Genomic DNA, 18,147 nt, shown 5'->3' on the forward strand with positions numbered 1-18,147 from the left:
TACAATGCATGTTTGGGCAACAGATGATTAAAACACATGTTAACAGAATTTCAGTGCAAGGTACAATAACAAACAGAAGTACAGAGAACTATGGGTTTTCAAATGTAGGGGAGAGCCACATATGGCTAAAATGAGATCAATGAAGGTTTTAAGGATTAGACAACATTTACAATAACTCGTTCATAAGATTTTCTTTGTAATTTTTATTCAGAACGGTATTCACTGCTCATTTAATATGGCTATTCACAACTATAAATCAATTTTATAAACATTGATTGTGTATGAAGATGAAGTTACTACATGCTGAATCTTTTAAAAGTTTAAAGAATTATTTGGGGAGGCTTACAATTGTAGGTACTCAATTTTTGTTAATTTTAAGACATAATAACAATACTGAAGAAGAGTAAACATACTTAACATAAAATTACATTTCAATTTATAATTTATTTCCATGCTACTTCAACAACTTAATTACCTTCTATACCTTGACATTCACTTACCTTCTAACCTTGACATTCACATGAAAGAATGACACACCATTAATGACCCAAATGCAAATAAGAATAAACTCTAGGCCTTAAATATTGTATTTTTAAGAGTTTAACTAAAAACTGAAGACAAACTCAGACATTAAGTGGTAAGTTGCTTAATTTTAATTTCAAAACTCAATATTGACATTTAAAAAACCATAAAGCAGATAAGCTATATGCCTTTAGAAATATTTATTTATTTGCTAATTATACTTTTTTGGTTAATACAAGTAACATCCTTCTTAAACCCACTCTTCATTTTGTGCCTATAAAAATAAAATTGTCCTCAATATTCCTAAGTTCTTTGTTTCCAGATAAGGCCATTATAAGATAAGAGATTACACTGAATCATAGTTTAAATCAGTGGCACAAATTATCATAGATAATTTAACAAATGCATTGTTAGACAAGGAATCAGTACAGTACAGTAACCAGCCAGAGGTAGAATTCTTAATCACAGTTTTATAGAAAAGATGCAGTAGTTTCTATCTGTACTGTTTTATTATAGTATGGTAAGGTTGCTTCTCATTATAAGTTTAACAGAAGGGGGACAGAGAGGTCTCTTCATAAGTGATTGTTGGCCCTTGTTTTGCATGTATTGTAGGCACTACTCCTGGACACTTAAAAAAACATTTTCTTGGCCAGTTAAGGTAATCAATTGTATATGGCATTTACCTCATTTTTAAAAAGCTTCATAGCAGAGACAGCTAACCTTTTCATCCTCCCAAGGGTGTAAAAAGGAGGGAAATAAATCTCCTTTGTACCATTCTGACTGTAAATTAACAACCAAAACCATTCTCTCAAGATCATTGCTTATTAAGAATTCCAGCAGTAGTAATATACAGAGAGGTTCTATACTCAAATTTTTAACGTTGATTGTTTCTAACGCCTATTTGTCTTAATATTACAAATGGGTATAACCTAAAAGTTCTATTTAATTCATGATGTAGCTAAATTACTAGTATTTGAGTAATGCTCAGATTGCAATAAGCACGGATGGCAGAGATTTACATAGTTATTCACATACTGACTTTAAATTTGGGATTCTGTGGGCTTTCAAATCCTTACTTGAATGCCAATAAATAAAGTGATCAAAAAGTTCATTTAATGAAAGTTATAACAATTGTATGTACCCAGTGCTATACCTTACAGTAGAGTTTGTTTCATAAAATGTACCTGAATACTTACAAAAGACAATTCAAAACAGAATAAAACAACTATAGAAAAATAAAACCCTAGCCAAGTATAGTTTCTTCAGTTATCTGGGATTTAGTCTCATGATTGATACTAGGATTGGGTCTTTATGATTAATCAATCAGATTCCAGATACTTAGAGTTTATTTAAGTGAATTAAAAAAAATATGTAAGGATTTATTAGAAAAACAAATATTAAATAATTTATGATCTGAAATGGTTCGAATAAAGTGAACTTAATTTTGATCAGATGTTCTCAAGCTTACCTAAATTCTTCTTGATTGTTGTTGATTTTGAGAACTCAGAAAAGGAGATATTTATTTAAGGCCTAGATTTTCAAGCAATATTTCCTTCACAACTGTTGATAATAATGTATTATCCAAGTCAGTAGTCATGTTAAAACTAACATAACACTGTTGATAGATAATATAAAAATAAAATTATTTTCCCTCACATTTAGTTTCAAAATTCTAGATCTTAGCTAAGGACTAGACAAAATGTGTCCTTATGGAGACTCCTTATGGAGTAGCTCCTTATAGAGCTACTTCATTTCAAAAGAGAAAATTTGTTCCAATTTTCATAATGACTGAGCATTTTTAAGAATTATCAAGATGTTGGCCTTGGGGAATATAAGCTAAGTATATAATACTTTTGCTAATATTTAAATTCAAATATATTTGGTTATAAAAAAACTCACAAATCTGTTTTTCACAGCTATGCTTCTGTTTACATTATAGGAGAGATACATATATAAAAAGAAAAGTTGAGTTTTTGTTTTCTAAAGATATATCCAATTCATGATTAGGTAATTCTCAGATGATTTATAATTTAATATACTGAAAAATTATACATTTAATTTATAATTGCTACATTTACAAAGAAACTTCAATATACTGAAAACTTCTAATTTGTAATTGCCACATGTACAAAGAAACTTCTAGATAAGACAGTCTTTTAAAAACAATGTTTGGTGTTGCATTTAGCCCAAAAGTTCATTTATTTAAATCACCTATGACATTTGCCAAATTTTTTCAGACTCAGGAAAATGCTGATTAATATGGCTTCATTCAATTATACCTACATTCTGAAATATTTCTGCTATACCCTTAAGTACAAGTGAAGCAATAAGATTACTTGCACAGATGAAAGTGAAGACTCCTTTCACCTTAAAATTATACTCATTTCACACTTGTGGTAATGCCTGAAAACATTTTTTAAAAAGACTATTAATGGTCTTGATTATAACAGTGTATTGCATTTCTCCGCCTTTTTTTTTTCAGTATTAAGTACTCTAGTTTAAAATTTTAAGTTCTACTTTTCCTCTTATCTTCAAATAGACTCTTTAGCATGTAAACTTGAATGGCTGACACTACCACCATTACCACTAAGTTAACCATAGACCAGAAATTGACTCTATCAAAGTTGCTTTCTTGTATGTTTCGATCACGAGCTTCAAATGCTCTAAGCAGAGTCTGGATATGACCACTTTTGCTTAGTCTGGCCTTGATACTGTTGATGGATTCCTGGAGATAAATAAAATAATTTTACTATAAAGGAATGCTCAGTAATTTTAAGTTATTTTAAACATGTGAGTCACAGTACCCTGACACTCATACTAGTTTTAGATCCAAACAATTTTAATTAAGGGACAGGTACTACCTTAGCTTACCTAAACATCTCTAAGTTTATGTAACAGTTCTCTTGATATCTTTAAATTATTGTTTACAGATAGTTACTTAACAGAGGAGCAAAGCTAATGTAAATTGAAAATAATGTGAAAAGGTATTTCAGTAGCAAAGTGCTAGGAATTTTATATATACCATTTCTTAGCCCTCACAACCATAAGAAAAAGACTAGTTTAAAAAAAACCAAAAACCCAGCTTTTAGATATCTTTATATAATACAGTGTTTATAGTAGTTTCTTTGAATGTTAGTCTTGTCCAATTTAGCGTCTAGCAAAATACCCCATGTTTTCATTTCAGAAAATAATAAAAATTAGAAAACCTTCCAATTTTTATATACATATTATACATCCAAAAGTATTTTTTAATACAAAAATGTTCCAAGATTACATTTGTAAAACAAGCTTATCAAGAAGCACTCTAAGTTGTACATCTTCTGAAAAACCTATTTTTATAGTAGGGTCCTGGTGAGGGAAGTGATTTAAAAACTATAAAAGGGCTTTATGAATGTAAGTTAAAATTAAGTTGAGATTTGAAATGATGTCAAAGTACAGCTGACCCTTAAAAAACATGGTTAGAGAGACCACTGCCCTAAAGAGTTAAAGATCCACATAAAACCTTTGATTCCCGAAAAACTTTACCAATAGCGTACTGTTGACCAGAAGCCTTACGTAAACAATCGACACATCTCCTGTTATATATACTATATACATTACATACTGTATTCCTACAATAAAGTAAGCTAGCGAAATTAAAATGTTACTAAGAAAATCATAAGAGAAAATATATCTACTGAAAAAAATCTGTGCATAAGTAGACCTGCACAGTTCAACTGTGCATTGTGCAGGGGTCAATGTATTTATGGGAAAAATAAGAAAAGACTAGAAACAGATTTTCCTGGATAGTCATCTTGCTTAAAATCCTTATTTAAGCAAAAAGCTATACTCAGAATTCCAGACTTTCTGCTAAACCTACAAAACTACAAAGTGTAATATCATTTGGGCAAATTACCTAGTAATATAAATATTTTTTAGAAAAATAAGTTATTCAGATCCCCAAATGAAAAGATCATGCATAGTTCTTTTCAATATTACAGCAATGATAACCAAATACAAAATTATTTATCAAAGTTTGCTGTTATGATACAAATTTTTGGGAAATAAAGCTCCTGAAAGACATTTTTCTTTAAAGCAAATTACCTAGTAATATAAATATTTTCTAGAAAAATAAGTTATTCAGATCCCCAAATGAAAAGATCATGCATAGTTCTTTTCAATATTACAGCAATGATAACCAAATACAAAATTATTTATCAAAGTTTGCTGTTATGATACAAATTTTTGGGAAATAAAGCTCCTGAAAGACATTTTTCTTAAAAAAAAAAAAAAAAAAAAGAAAAAGGTCTGTTAGTATTTAAGCCATATTTGAGGCTGAACTTGTCATTTTGTTTAACCATGTGAATGAATTAAATCTCTTGAGAATCCAGTGAAGTACTAATAAGATAAGTACTAGTGTTTTAGTTTTGTTGGCAAAATAAATTTAAAATGGAAGAGTAAGTTAATAAGATTGAAATTTAAAAGATATATACATGGGAAATTATGTTGAGATAAAGAAACTATCGTTGTAAAAATTTATACCTATCAAACTTAATCCTTTCAGTTTGCATTCATAGTAACACCAGTGGAAAAGTTAAGAAAACTAATATTCATTATGCGATACACTGTTTAAAAGCACTTAGACACACATCATTTCTTATTTCATCCTCACAACCCTATCCCCATTTTGCAGGTGAGGAAACCAAGGCTCTGAGGGCTTAGTCACTAAGCAATCACACATACATGACCGGCTAATTTTCTGACTTCTTAAGCTAAGTGATCTACATACAAGTAATGTCTCTTCTGCTATTTGACAGCTGCTTTCCTAAAAAACCTCAAGTGATCAAAATATGTTATTTTAAAAAATCCAGGTTATAAGACTGTTAGGGTTTACACAGTTTTAATTTGCAATGACCATGTTATTTCTCTTGCAGGAATTTCTACAATACAGCTATATACACTATTTACAAATATCACTCAGTAAATTCTATCATTTGATTATATCTACCTGTGGCTGAAGGGTAGTGACCTTTTCCCCCTACCACCAGTACTATTAACAAGTAGACTCTTACACATGCACATTTCATTATGCAAGTAAATGGTAGAGAAATTCAAACAAAGAAGCCATATTCTAAAAGGTTTTACTCTTGAATGTAGCCCTAGTTTTTGGTAACTGCTAGCTCTGGTCTGAGTGATATAAACAGTGTTCCCAAATTAATCAATTAATAAGAAATTTCATGTTATAAAAATTATGCTGTGGGAAAAATGCCTATAACACCTTAAGTGTTTACAAATTGCTCAACTTTTTTCTCTGTGCAGGTATGCTATAGATCATTACATTCTATTGTTTGTGAACACTAAGGGTGTTTATAATTAAGAAGAGCCTGTTCAAATTCTAGTTTTCCCCTCTCTAGTTATGTGACAAACATTACTTAATCTCCCCTAAACCACAATTTCCTCTTTGAAAAGATGAAGATAAATAATCCTCATAGAATTAAGTAAAGATTACATGAGATAATGCAGAGAAAATGCTTATTTCAGTGCCTATCACACAGATCTCTGGATAATTTTTATTTATTAAAAGACCATACTGACCAGGATGTCTTCCAATTTCATGTCCAACATGTCTGTGCCAGTAATATATTTCTTCCAGTCCTCTTGTTCTTGCTCCTGTTCTCCCATATTATCCAGGATTAATTCAAAGAAAATCACCTTCTCAGAAATGGTGCTGAATGTATTATCAAAGCAGAACATGTAGTCACCATCTTCAGTCTCTATCCTGTATTAAAAAAAGTACATGTGTTCAGTTATCTGTACTTCCTATTTGGGATCAAAGGAAAAACTACTATAGGTAAGAAATAACATAGTTTATAGTAATAATTGGATAGTTTGCTGATAAAAAGACTTCCTTAGTATTGAAAGATAATTTAAAATATCTTGGGAAAGAGGCAACCTGGAAATATATATGGAAATACATATTTATTTTATATATATGGTTGTAACTTAGATGTGCTTGGCATTTACTCAGGAAGTTATGGTAAAAGATCTTGACCTAGTTTTTGGAAAAGGATAGGATTAAAAACATAGATACATGATACCTCACAATGATCTTTAATATTTATATATATTAGGAGTAATTTATCATGAGTTCAATTCATATGCAAATATGACCACAAACCTCCCCTTTAATTGAGATTACTTTCTAAACTGATTTTTGTTTTCAAAAGTGATGGATTGTTCTAAATGCTTTCTTACAGGCCTCCTACAGATTAAGAACATCTTTATAACATAGGTTCACAAAGATTAAGGATCAGTGGCCAACAAATGGAGATCTACTCTTAGTGGTATTAGCTTTCAGAATAAATGCCACTCACATCTAAGTTAAACTTGTACCTTGGTCTCATTAGCTTCACATTCAAAATAATTCGCCTACAACATTTGATACTTTAACTCAATCTCCACTTCTTTTCTACCCCTATATCCAACTTATTTACTTTAAGCATGAGAGAGAAGTACTCAGCAATTTGACTGAATCTTAATATATATACTATAAATAAAAAGTAGCCAATACTTATATACCCCTTTATAATTTATACACTATTTTAGTTCTTTTAATCCTTACCATCATATTTGCAAGTAGGCATAACTGACCTTTTCAAGGTAAGTAAAATAAGGTTCACATAAATTAAAATACTTGCCTATGATCACACAGCCTGTCATAGGCATAGATGAAGCTTGGTTTTCTGACTCATGTTAATTGATCTTTCTTTTCTATAGTACTGCTCAGAGCCTGTCTGCATTCCTTGCAATCTCCTCAGTCATGACAAACCTTTGTCTTGAGGATGTATTTAACCTTTGGAAGAAGCTTGAAGAATATACTGGCGAATACAGTGGGGAACAATTTTAAAAGGAAAAAAAATGTTACGACTTTTGTGTAAAGTTCAATTTTAATCACTTTTAAATTTAACTCTTAATTTTGTTTAATTTTATTTAACTGAACTTTATTTAGCCATTCTTAACCCTGCACTGGATAAAAAGGAGAAGCTTTGTACTTACTCTTTTTACATGTAAAGTACAGATAAACAAACAGTACAAAAACTGGTTTTAAAATTTCATGGCCAGGTTATGAGATAGAAAGTCTAGAAAGGTTGCATGGGGAGAAGAGTAAAAAAGAAGAAAGTTTGAGAAGCACTGACACATGGATGAACTTCAGCATGTGTATGGGAAAGAAAACATGTTTTACTACTTCACAGTTATTCCTATACTAATCTCTTTCTAAATCTGTGTTGACTGCTTTTAGTAGGAAGGAACTTAAATACTATAAATGATACAAAATTTTATCCAAATAAAAACAACAGAGTTAATTTTCCCTTCAAGTAGAAGCAGTAGTCCAGAACGGATAAATTCTGGTTAAGAGTTATAGTAATGTTAATGTTATAGTATAGTATAGTAATGTCTAGAAAAATATAAACACACAAACACACAAACAGACTTCTCATTCCTGGAAGTGCCAGCCAATAGATATTACTTAAGCTGTTGATAGTTCTGTTTGGAGAATTTTTACTAATCCTGCCTTCTGAAAAGCCAGTATTTGTTTTAAGGATTTAAAAAAAAAATTTCAGTGCCATAACAGAGATACTTTATAACCGGCCTTTAAAAAGTTAATATAGCTAAAGATAAAATTTTATTTATTTATTTATAAGATTTTATTTGTTTATTTGAAAAACAGAGATCACAAGTAGGCAGAGAGGCAGGCAGAGGGAGAGGAAGGGAAGCAGCTCCCTGCTGAGCAGAGAGCCCTGATGAGGTGCTCAATCCCAGGACCCTGGGATCATGACCTGAGCCAAAGGCAGAAGCTTTAACCCACTGAGCCACCAAGGTGCCCCGATAAATTTTATTTAAATCTGATTTTTTAGAAAGTAGATTTGTAAATTGGGTGTAGTGATTAAGAGTGAGTTGGACAGCCTGGTTGTAAATCCTGGCTCTGCTGTTCACTAGCTGTGTAACTTTCATTAACCAACTTTAGGGCTCTATGCCTCAATTTCTTTATTGATAACATGATAAATCATGTACCTCATAGGACTGTGGAGAGAATAAAAAAAATAAATATAAAGTGCTTAGAACAGTAGCTTGGCATTGAAAGAACTCAATAAATGTTAATGTTAACATTTACTCTTACAAACTAATTCTTTTATCCCCTACTGGTTTAATGAGAGGTAATTCTATGCAGGAAAGTAATAAGGTACCTTTTCCCACTAACAGTTAATTTATCTCTAAAGGAAAAGACAAAATTGGAGGAAAAAAAAAATGACAAATTCTACAGATTTTCTAGATTCTGAAATTTAACGATGAGCTATATTTTTAGTTTCTGTTCATATAACTATCAAAGAGAAAGCAAAGTTCAAAATATATCAATCAAAACTGACTTTTTAAATCTGTTTCTCTATTTTACTTATTAATAATTTATACAAGTATTTTTTTCTGACCTCTGCAGAGGTAAAATGTCATTTTAAAAAAGCACTTTAATAAAAGATAAGAAATTTAAAAACGTTTTAAATAAAAAACCTTTAAAAATTAAAAAATATAAAAAATTTAAAAATTAGGGGCGCCTGGGTGGCTCAGTGGGTTAAGCCGCTGCCTTCGGCTCAGGTCATGATCTCAGGGTCCTGGGATCGAGTCCCGCATCGGGCTCTCTGCTCAGCAGGGAGCCTGCTTCCTCCTCTCTCTCTCTGCCTGCCTCTCTGCCTATTTGTGATCTCTCTCGGTCAAATAAATAAATAAAATCTTTAAAAAAAAAATTTTAAATTTAAATAAAAATAAAATAAAGCACTCTGAAAAGAGTATCATAGTTGGGATATTTTCCTCCTCATTCATTCATACATGTATTTAGTATTTACTATCAATTACATGGCAAGTATGCTGGTTAAAGACCAGTAACTATAATAGCTAGTACTCACACAGTGCTATGTGCCAGAGATGTTCTAAGCATCATATGGTAGAAAGCAAAAATTCTGATCCATCCTGCTTCCTCCTCTTAATAAATGTGTATCCCTTCAGACTTACTTAACTTCTCTGAGCCTCCTTGTCTGTAAAATAGGAATTGAGGAATCAAATAATCTCCCTTGGAGGGTTGGAATGATTAATTTGAAGCATATAAAATGCAAAGCCTAGTTTATGGCAAATATTAGATTGTATTTGCTTTTCTTCTTCCTGTAAACTCACAGGAAGTTTTAATGCAATAAGAAAACAAAGTGCTACAGTAAAATGATGGAATGAACGGGAAACACACCACTGAGATACAAAAAAGAGAAGTGAGATTAAGGGAGCATATATAGCCTTTTGTCAAACTCTAAACTTACAATAAGTTATTTTCTTTCTTTCTGGTTTCCTATGGTCATACCTTTTACTATCACATCTTCCAATTATCTAAAAAGAATGAGGTTTGAGTGAGAAAAACCCCAACTTTTACATGCATACACACATAAAACACACACACAAAGATGGACTATACTTATTTTTTTTAAAGAAAGGAAATAGTGGGCAAAGATGATATAGCCAGCAGCTCAAACTATAGGATACAAACCTGGAATAGTAACTTAAGATGGAAAGGTTGTGCTAGTCAGAAAGACAGGCTTAAAATGCCCCAACAGACTGAATGTAATACCTAGTGCATACTCATGTTATTTAATCAAAGCAAAGAAAAAATTGGGGATCAATACAAAATATCTAAAAAAAGAGAAAAAAGTCAATGAAAGACATTTCAGTTTATGATAGACCACTATCTAGGACTGTTTGAAATGTTCATATGGAATCATTTAATACTGATGTATGGATTAAAAGTGCTAAATTTCCCTGCCCTGCAGATAGTCCACTGGCATTACTTAGCCTAAGGAACTCAACTAAGAGATCACTTACGTGTGAACTCCATCTGATTTTCTTTGTTCAAAAACTAAGGTTCTTCCTTCTGGAGAGGCAAGATGGAAGTCAATATCTAATCCTGCTCCATCTAAAACCTGTAGAAAAGCACAAAAGAAAAGAACACACATTACAAATTCTGAAAATAAAAAATATATAAAGTAAATCACATGATGAAAGATTTTTTTTTTTAAATGAAAAGATTTTCTTTCTAAACTTAGGTAAAGAAAGTCAACGATGCATGTAAGGCCTAGAAAGGAGCACAAAGATCATCCAATGCAATTCCATTCATTTTGGAGCTTTCTTACCAATTCTGTTGCCATCACCTAACTTTAGGCCTTATAACTATTACTGTAAGAATCCTCCTAAAATGGTGCCTTGATTGAGAAGCCCTGTAGAGTGGAAGGAAACACAAAAGGGAGTTCAAATGGTAAACCTTTTTACTTAGGCAATTTAGAGCAAGCTATGTAACTTTCTTGAGTTTGTTTCCTCTTCAATAAAATAATAATTAGCTATTTCTTAACCAAGAACTCAAACCTTCCATGATCTGACTCCAGCTGACTTCTTCAGTGCATTCACTTATTATTCCCCCAATATGAACTGAATATTTCAAGTAGGCTATATGCTTACTGGTCAGTGAACAGAGTCTGTTCCTTTACAATCCCAAAATGATGATAATAGCTAACAATTAACAAGTGTATGCCACACACTGTTTTAAGTGCTTTATCTGGGTTAATTTCCTCACAGCAACTCTAAGAGATAGATCTTATTAATGTTCTCAGTAAAACAAAAGAACCAAACAACAGAACAAACGGGGGAAAAAAGAGGCAGAGAGAAACACTTTTCTCAAGGTAGATACAGTCAATGAAGGCAAGGTCAAAAGTTGAACTCAGCAGTTTTTTTCTGATAACTACTCTTTTTCTTATTTAACACTCCCTTTTCTTTTTCTTGGTGGCTTTTTTTTTTTTTTAAACATATAATGTATTATTTGCTTCAGGGATACAGGTCTGTGAATCATCAATCTTACACAACTCACAGCACTCACCATAGCACATACCCTCCCCAATGTCCATCACCCAGCCACCCCATCCCTCCCACTCCTCTCCCCTCCAGCAACCCTCAGTTTGTTTCCTGAGATTAAGAGTTGCTTATGGTTTGTCTCCCTCCAATGGAATGATATAAAAAAAATTACCTGTTCTTGTGCTCTACTTATTTATCAACAGAAGTAGTTTCAAATAGCTAGCTAAATACATAATTCTCTTTCATCTTCAAATCCCAATAAAATGAAGAAAATATATAATGATATAAATAACAACACTGGAAATCTAGGAAGATTGTTAACAGACATGAAGAGTAAGGAATTTCTGGAAGATAGTTCACTGAGCAAAGGATATGTCCAGCTACCTACCAATAGTTATCAGTCTCAAAATTCTCACTGAAACAGACTAGAGAAACACATTTGTTGAAATCAATGCCCTCTTTTTCATGTTACTGGTTTTACTGCAAGGATTAAATTATGAAAAAATAGTTAATATAAACAGAATTCAAATGTTTCTTCATATATATATCCTCAGAGAAATTTAAGAATATGTAATCCATAAAAATGAGGTTACTGGTATGAAATAAACAAGATAAAAAACGCTGTTGCCAAAATAAAGCCTTAACCAATGTAATGACAGCAGAATGAATATGGATTGAGACTAAAAATCAGAGAACTGGAAGGAACCAAGGAATCCTCAGGACAAGGTAAAAAGGTACAGGTGAAAAGTATGAGAAAAATGGTAAAACCCTTTATGAAGGACCGAGCTAAAGATTTCAGATATCTAACAAGCATTTCAAAGAAGAGACTCAAGAGAAATGAAGGGAGGAAATCATCAAATAAGAGAACAAAAATTCTTACTTCAAAAGATAAAAATCTTTTCTGGAAGGTGCTAATAGATGTGAAAGATAAAATCCTACTGACTTTCCCAAAAGATTTAAAAAGAACAACCTAGAAACTTCCAGTGATAGGTAGTAGAGAACTGCAAAACAAGAATTGGGATTGGCATCAGAATTCTTACATATAATACTAGATGCAAAAAAACAATACAGCCATGCCTTCAATGATCCCAAGTAAAAGAAAATTATATTAAAGTGAAAGCAAAAAGTTTGTCCAAGGACTCAAAGCATTTTAAAAGAATTACTCAAAGATATCCTCTAAAAAAACAAAAAAGATACGTATTACATTAGAATATAAGAGAACTAACAAAGGGGCGCCTGGGTGGCTCAGACAAGTGTCTGCCTTCAACTCAAGTCATGATCCCAGGGTCCTGGGATTGAGCCCCACATTGGGCTCTCGGCTCAGCAGAGCCTGCTTCTTCCTCTCGCACCCCCCCTGCTTGTGTTCCCTCTCTTTCTGTCTCTCTCTCTGTCAAATAAATAAATAAAATCTCTAAAAAAAAAAAAAGATCTAACAAAACAAAGATTTCAGTAAAACAGGGTTTAAAAGATACTATTGGTAGTGACTGTCAGGCTTAATGAAATTGTTAAAAACAGTAAGAACACAGAAGATAACTTAAAAATATATAAAACACAATTTAAAAAAAAGATTTTATTTATTTATTTGAGAAAGAGAAACAAAACACAAACAGGTGGAGGGGCAGAGGAAGAAGGAGAAGCAGGAAGCAGGCTCTCCACTGAGCTGGGAACCTGACGTGGGACTCTATCCCAGGACCCTAGGGTCATGACCTGAGTTGAAGGCAGACACTTAACGGTCTGAGCCACCCAGGTCTCCCTATAAAACACAATTTTAAAACATAAAAATATTTATTTAAAAAACACCATAATATGAAACTAAACTTACCTATAACTTCACTAGAAGATGAGTGCCACTCTTCCTAGTCTGTACTGTTATAACAGTCTTTCAGTTCCTCAAAGGCTTTTTTCTATCTTCTTCATAAATGCCAATTTAAATTACCCCCTTGTGCCTAATAAGACTGATTTTTCTACAGATCTGAACTCTACTTCTGGAATGTCTTCTTTCAATTCCCAGATGCAATTAAGTCCTCCTATTAAACCTTCTCATAACCTACCTTCATAGCACTTATTAGAGTTATAATTTTACACAAAATTTGTAAAATTTTATCTCTTTGTAAAGTCTGATTACTGTCTTCTTCCATACTAGATTGTATGAGAACATGGACTATATTTTTACTCACCATTATATCTGCAGCACTTAGCATAGTGCTCCAACAAATTATGCACTTAGGAATGATTTTTAAAAAGTTGACTGAATGATCTAGTTTATTCATAAGATTTATGTATTGACATTTAAAATTTTCAAGAACTTAATATAATGTGGGGCCTGTTAATTATTCTAAAAGTGTCCTAAAGCTGAAAAGTAACAAATGTTAAAAATTTTCAGTATATCACAGTAACCCAAGGGCAATGTCTGGAATGTCTGTTCCCTGACATTTTAAAAACGAAGACAAAAAAGCAGTAGCTTGTTATTGGAAAATTAATCATGCAGTTGGAAACTGCAAACAAAAAGTTGAAGATTATCTCTTACCCTACAAACCCCTCAACCTTGTCTAGGACTACAGACATTAAATCATTTTACTTCTTTCTTCAATCAAAACAATTAAGTTGTTTAGGGGGATTACTTCGGGGTCAGTCCCTTTAAGAGTGACTAAAGATGCAGAGCATAAAGTTAAACCAAGCCAGCTGTATAACTTTAGAAACATAAATGTATTAAAATCAACATTCACTGCCTATTTACTAGTGTCAGGGATGGTCTATGAACACTTACTAATTCACTTTTTCAAATCAACTCTATGAGGTAATTACTATTATCTCTATTCTACAAGCAAGAGGTTAAGTAACGTGTTCCAATTACACAGGTGGTAGTAAGTGACAGAGTTAGGATTTCAACCCAAGCATTTTATCTCTACAGGTCTTATAATCCTAAGAGGTCAGTAGTTCATTTACAATTCCTCCCTAATACTAACACCTGGATAAATATTAAGGTATTTTCAAATAATACAAATTGTTTCTTACATGGATTATTTCACTAACCCCCAGCTGGGTTTCCTTTCCTCTAATTTTGCCCTCTTTTTCCACATTGTACCCAGTGATGTATCTGGAAAACATTTCTGTTACCATGCTGCTTATATCTTCGATGGCCCTTGTACAGAACAAGGGCAAAGCCACTCAGCATGGCACAAGAGGCTAAGATTCATGATCCATGATCCAGCTTCCTGACCTCTCCAGTCTATTTTTTTTTTTTTTTAAAGATTTTATTTATTTATTTGTCAGAGAGAGAGCGAGCCAGAGCGAGCACAGGCAGAGTGGCAGACAGAGCCAGAGGGAGAAGCAGGCTCCCCGCGGAGCAAGGAGCCCGATGTGGGACTCGATCCCAGGACGCTGGGATCATGACCTGAGCCGAAGGCAGCTGCTTAACCAACTGAGCCACCCAGGCGTCCCCTCTCCAGTCTATTTTATTTCTACTCTCACCTTAGACTTTACAGTCTTTAGGTCTAATAAAAACTCAGCACTTGTAGTGTCCATATACTGCCCACCAACAAAACACACTATGCATTTTTGTAACTATTCGTGTTTTATTCCTTTTCCTGAAATGCCCCTCCTTCCCTGCATTCTTATCTCACTTAAGCATCTTTCAGGATTCAAATTTATTTTCTCCAGGAATCCTTTTGTGAAACACCAGAGAAGTGGCTGTCCTCTAGGAGCACTTAACGATACTTTATTGAAATTAGCTGTTTATTAGCACAGTATCCCTTAAATAATTAGATCCTTAAAAAACGGATGCTTTGTTTTGTCCGTGTAATAGTTGGCCATCTTAGCCATACTCCTCCCATCCTGGCCTCCCACCTGCCAATTACTGGCACATGGTAAATGAACTTTTGAACTACACTGGAAATCAATAAATGTTGCGTTCTAGCCCCAATTTTGCCTACTATATGACTTCAGACACTGCCCTATTGCTTTCCTTAAATATCTATAAATAATTTAATTCTAAGTTTCCTTCCGATGAAAATTCTACATAACTCTATATACGACAGTAATTGTTGAAAAAATTATTTTGCATCAACCTAAAACTTATTATAAATTAAGTAATCTGTGAAAAAATTAAAAGGGGAACCACACCAATGCATCCTGTTTTGTTTGTTTTTTTCTTAGTGCTACCCAGAAACATCAAAATTAGCTGTGTGGAACTAACAAGATTTCTTCTAAGAAATTACCCACTATCACAATGACTCATAAATTAAGGCAAATCCCTACCTAATATTATGAAGACACTAAAAAGAAATCAATGATATGGGGGAAATGCTTACAATGATGAATTAAAAGTCATAAAGTTTTAATATACAATTAAATATTGCTTGATTTAAAAATATGTAACTGAGAAGGAAGGGTACCCCATTAAATACATCAAGAGCTCCTTTCAAAATATTCCAAAATGGGATTTAGTGATAATCACAAGTTCACAATTCAAAAATCCTTAAATGAAGCAATGACAGGGAAGATTTATAATGCCGGAATTGGGTGAGCGTGGTGGGGATAGCAAACCAAGTGTCATCATCTCCTCCAATGATGAAGGAGAACGTGTTATCAGTCTGTATTGCGAAATTCCCAATACCGGAGCATGTGCCGGTTAGAAAGGCGATGGGCGAATTATGAAACAAAAGGGAACACCACCAAGATCACCAGCGCTGGCCTCTTTCCCACTGGAGGAAAGGGGAGAGGGAGGGTAGTCAATTCCAGGTCCCGCCTAACTTCTGGGTCCCCGGCCCCAGGAGAGCCAAGCCTCGCGCGCCTGCGCGGAGCGGGCCGGCTACCCCGGCGGCCCTTGCCTCTTCACTACCCCCGGGAGTCCACAAGAAGTTTCCAAGCGGGTGCGAGGCGAAGACGCGGTGTAGCTGGGATAAAGGAAGGAGGCTAGCTCACCCTCCGCACTTACTTGGTACTCAATCTCCAGAGAGGCCTTCAGGGGCATGGGCTGGTAGAAACACTCCTTTTGGCCGGCCGGAAGGGTAAACGTGAAGTCGCTGTCTAAGGAGGGCGTGAAGCCGGCCGCCCCCGGCAGCAGCACTGAGAAGACAGTGGCCAGGAGGAGCACCGGGCAGGGTAGCCAGATCTTGTCGCCCATCCCTGCCGGGGCGATCTCGGGCTGAAGAGACGCGGGAGGTATGGGTTATTGGCACCTAGGCTCCGTTTTTCCTCCCTGGACTCCTTGTGGCTGGCAGGGAAACCCCGCGTCTGAAAAAAACCCCAGGTGGCGGCCGCGGCGGCGGCACAAGATCCCTCAGAGCGGGAAACCCCGGCCTCCGAAGGGTAGGGACCGAGGGGCGGGGCCACCAGTCTTTTCCGCACCCTTCTCGGTGTCATCCCCGCTCAGGCCCGGCGTGAGCGCGCTCCGCCTCACACGCGGGCGGCAGATTCCCCTGGCTTCCCTCACACCAATGGGAGTCTTTGGGGTAATTGTGGGAAATGTAGTTCCGGGCGAGCGGGCTTGGACGCGCTCGCAGACCACGAGCCCCGACAGGCCCCACCCCTTTGCGTCGCCACACGCAGAGCCTGCGCGGGGGGCGGGGCTGCGGTCGGGTAGGGGCGTCCCCAACGGCTCCCGCGGCGGTTCGAACTCCGTGCGGCGGTGTTCCCTCGTTCCCCGCGTGGAGTGTTTGATGCTTACACGCCCTGAGCTCAGGAGAGGGTACGAGGCTTCCGAACGCGGACGAGAGCGCGGCGCGCGCTGTTGTCAGGTGGGTCTACCTCCCAACTACGCCTTGGGTGGTGAGTGACTGACTGCTCCTTGGAGGGTGAAAACAGGCCTACCTGGGGGAGTTTTGTTCCTGTCCCTCCCGGCACCCTCGGTCGCGCTTCGCGTCTTCACCCTTGCTGCGGACGCTGCTCTGCAGGCTTTTATTTTACATGAGAAATCGGAGGAAGATGTCCTGTTTTAATCTGCTTCTTTCAGATGAACGTAGGATCAAGTGCTGTCAAATTGAGAGTTCTTGGTAACCGGACCATACGCCATAAATCTATAACCCCCTTCCCAAATGAGGAATCTTTTTTCGACTACAGCCCATCCTTTACGTACAAGGTTTATAAAAAACACCTGTTTTTCAGTGTTGACGGGTGTGCGTGAGCGTAGAGCTACCGACGCGTTATTAGGACCAGCAGAGGATCTGGTCAGGGCCTGTAGGTAGCATGATGCCCTTTTCCACGTATGTAAAGGCAGTGAAAATAGACTTTTATAACCTATTATAAGTTGAAGGGAAGAAAAGTCTTCATCTGAAAGTAAATGGCTCTGCAGGGGAAAAAAAAAGCAAATGTATTCATTGGTACTTAAGAAGTTTTAGGGAATTGTTACATTAAGATACATAGAAGAGGGGCGCCTGGGTGGTTCAGTGGGTTAAGCCTCTGCCTTGGGCTCAGGTCATTATCCCAGAGTCCTGGGATGGAGCCCCTTTGCTCAGCAGGGAGCCTGCTTCCCCCCCTCTCTCTGCCCGCTCTTCTGCCTACTTGTGATCTCTGTCAAATAAATAAATAAAATGTTAAAAAAAAATACATAGAAGATGTTGGATGTAAAACCTGATTTAGTTTAAACTTAGTATCGAATGACATTTTGGAATTTATCCAGCTTGTCTGTACTACCCTTTTTTCCTTCACCATCCCATAGATGATGTTGAAAAGATAAAGCAGTATGGGCACCTGACCCATTGACTTTTGTAT

General features: G+C 35.4%; 1 protein-coding gene across 1 annotated transcript; it reads right to left on the minus strand.

The window, feature by feature from the left end:
* Nucleotides 1-183: 183 nt before the first annotated feature.
* Nucleotides 184-16,826, minus strand: TMED5 (transmembrane p24 trafficking protein 5). The gene is made up of 4 exons (XM_044238698.1): nt 16,373-16,826; nt 10,417-10,514; nt 6,097-6,280; nt 184-3,247 (listed from the first exon to the last, which is right to left on the minus strand). Exons 1-4 carry the CDS (start codon nt 16,559-16,561, stop codon nt 3,029-3,031), a joined length of 690 nt encoding a protein of 229 aa, XP_044094633.1. The 5' UTR covers nt 16,562-16,826; the 3' UTR covers nt 184-3,028.
* Between the last annotated feature and the right edge of the window lie 1,321 nt (nt 16,827-18,147).

Source organism: Neovison vison, chromosome 2 (assembly GCF_020171115.1).
Source record: "Neovison vison isolate M4711 chromosome 2, ASM_NN_V1, whole genome shotgun sequence".
NCBI lineage: Eukaryota > Metazoa > Chordata > Mammalia > Carnivora > Mustelidae > Neogale > Neogale vison.

Excerpts from the sequence above, each read along its gene's own strand:
- TMED5 (XM_044238698.1), bottom strand. The coding sequence starts at position 16,561 with ATGGGCGACAAGATCTGGCTACCCTGCCCGGTGCTCCTCCTGGCCACT. Across the intron at positions 10,515-16,372 it reads CTCTGGAGATTGAGTACCAA|GTTTTAGATGGAGCAGGATT; the intron begins GTAAGTGCGGAG and ends GCTTTTCTACAG. Across the intron at positions 6,281-10,416 it reads AAATCAGATGGAGTTCACAC|GATAGAGACTGAAGATGGTG; the intron begins GTAAGTGATCTC and ends TTTTTAATACAG.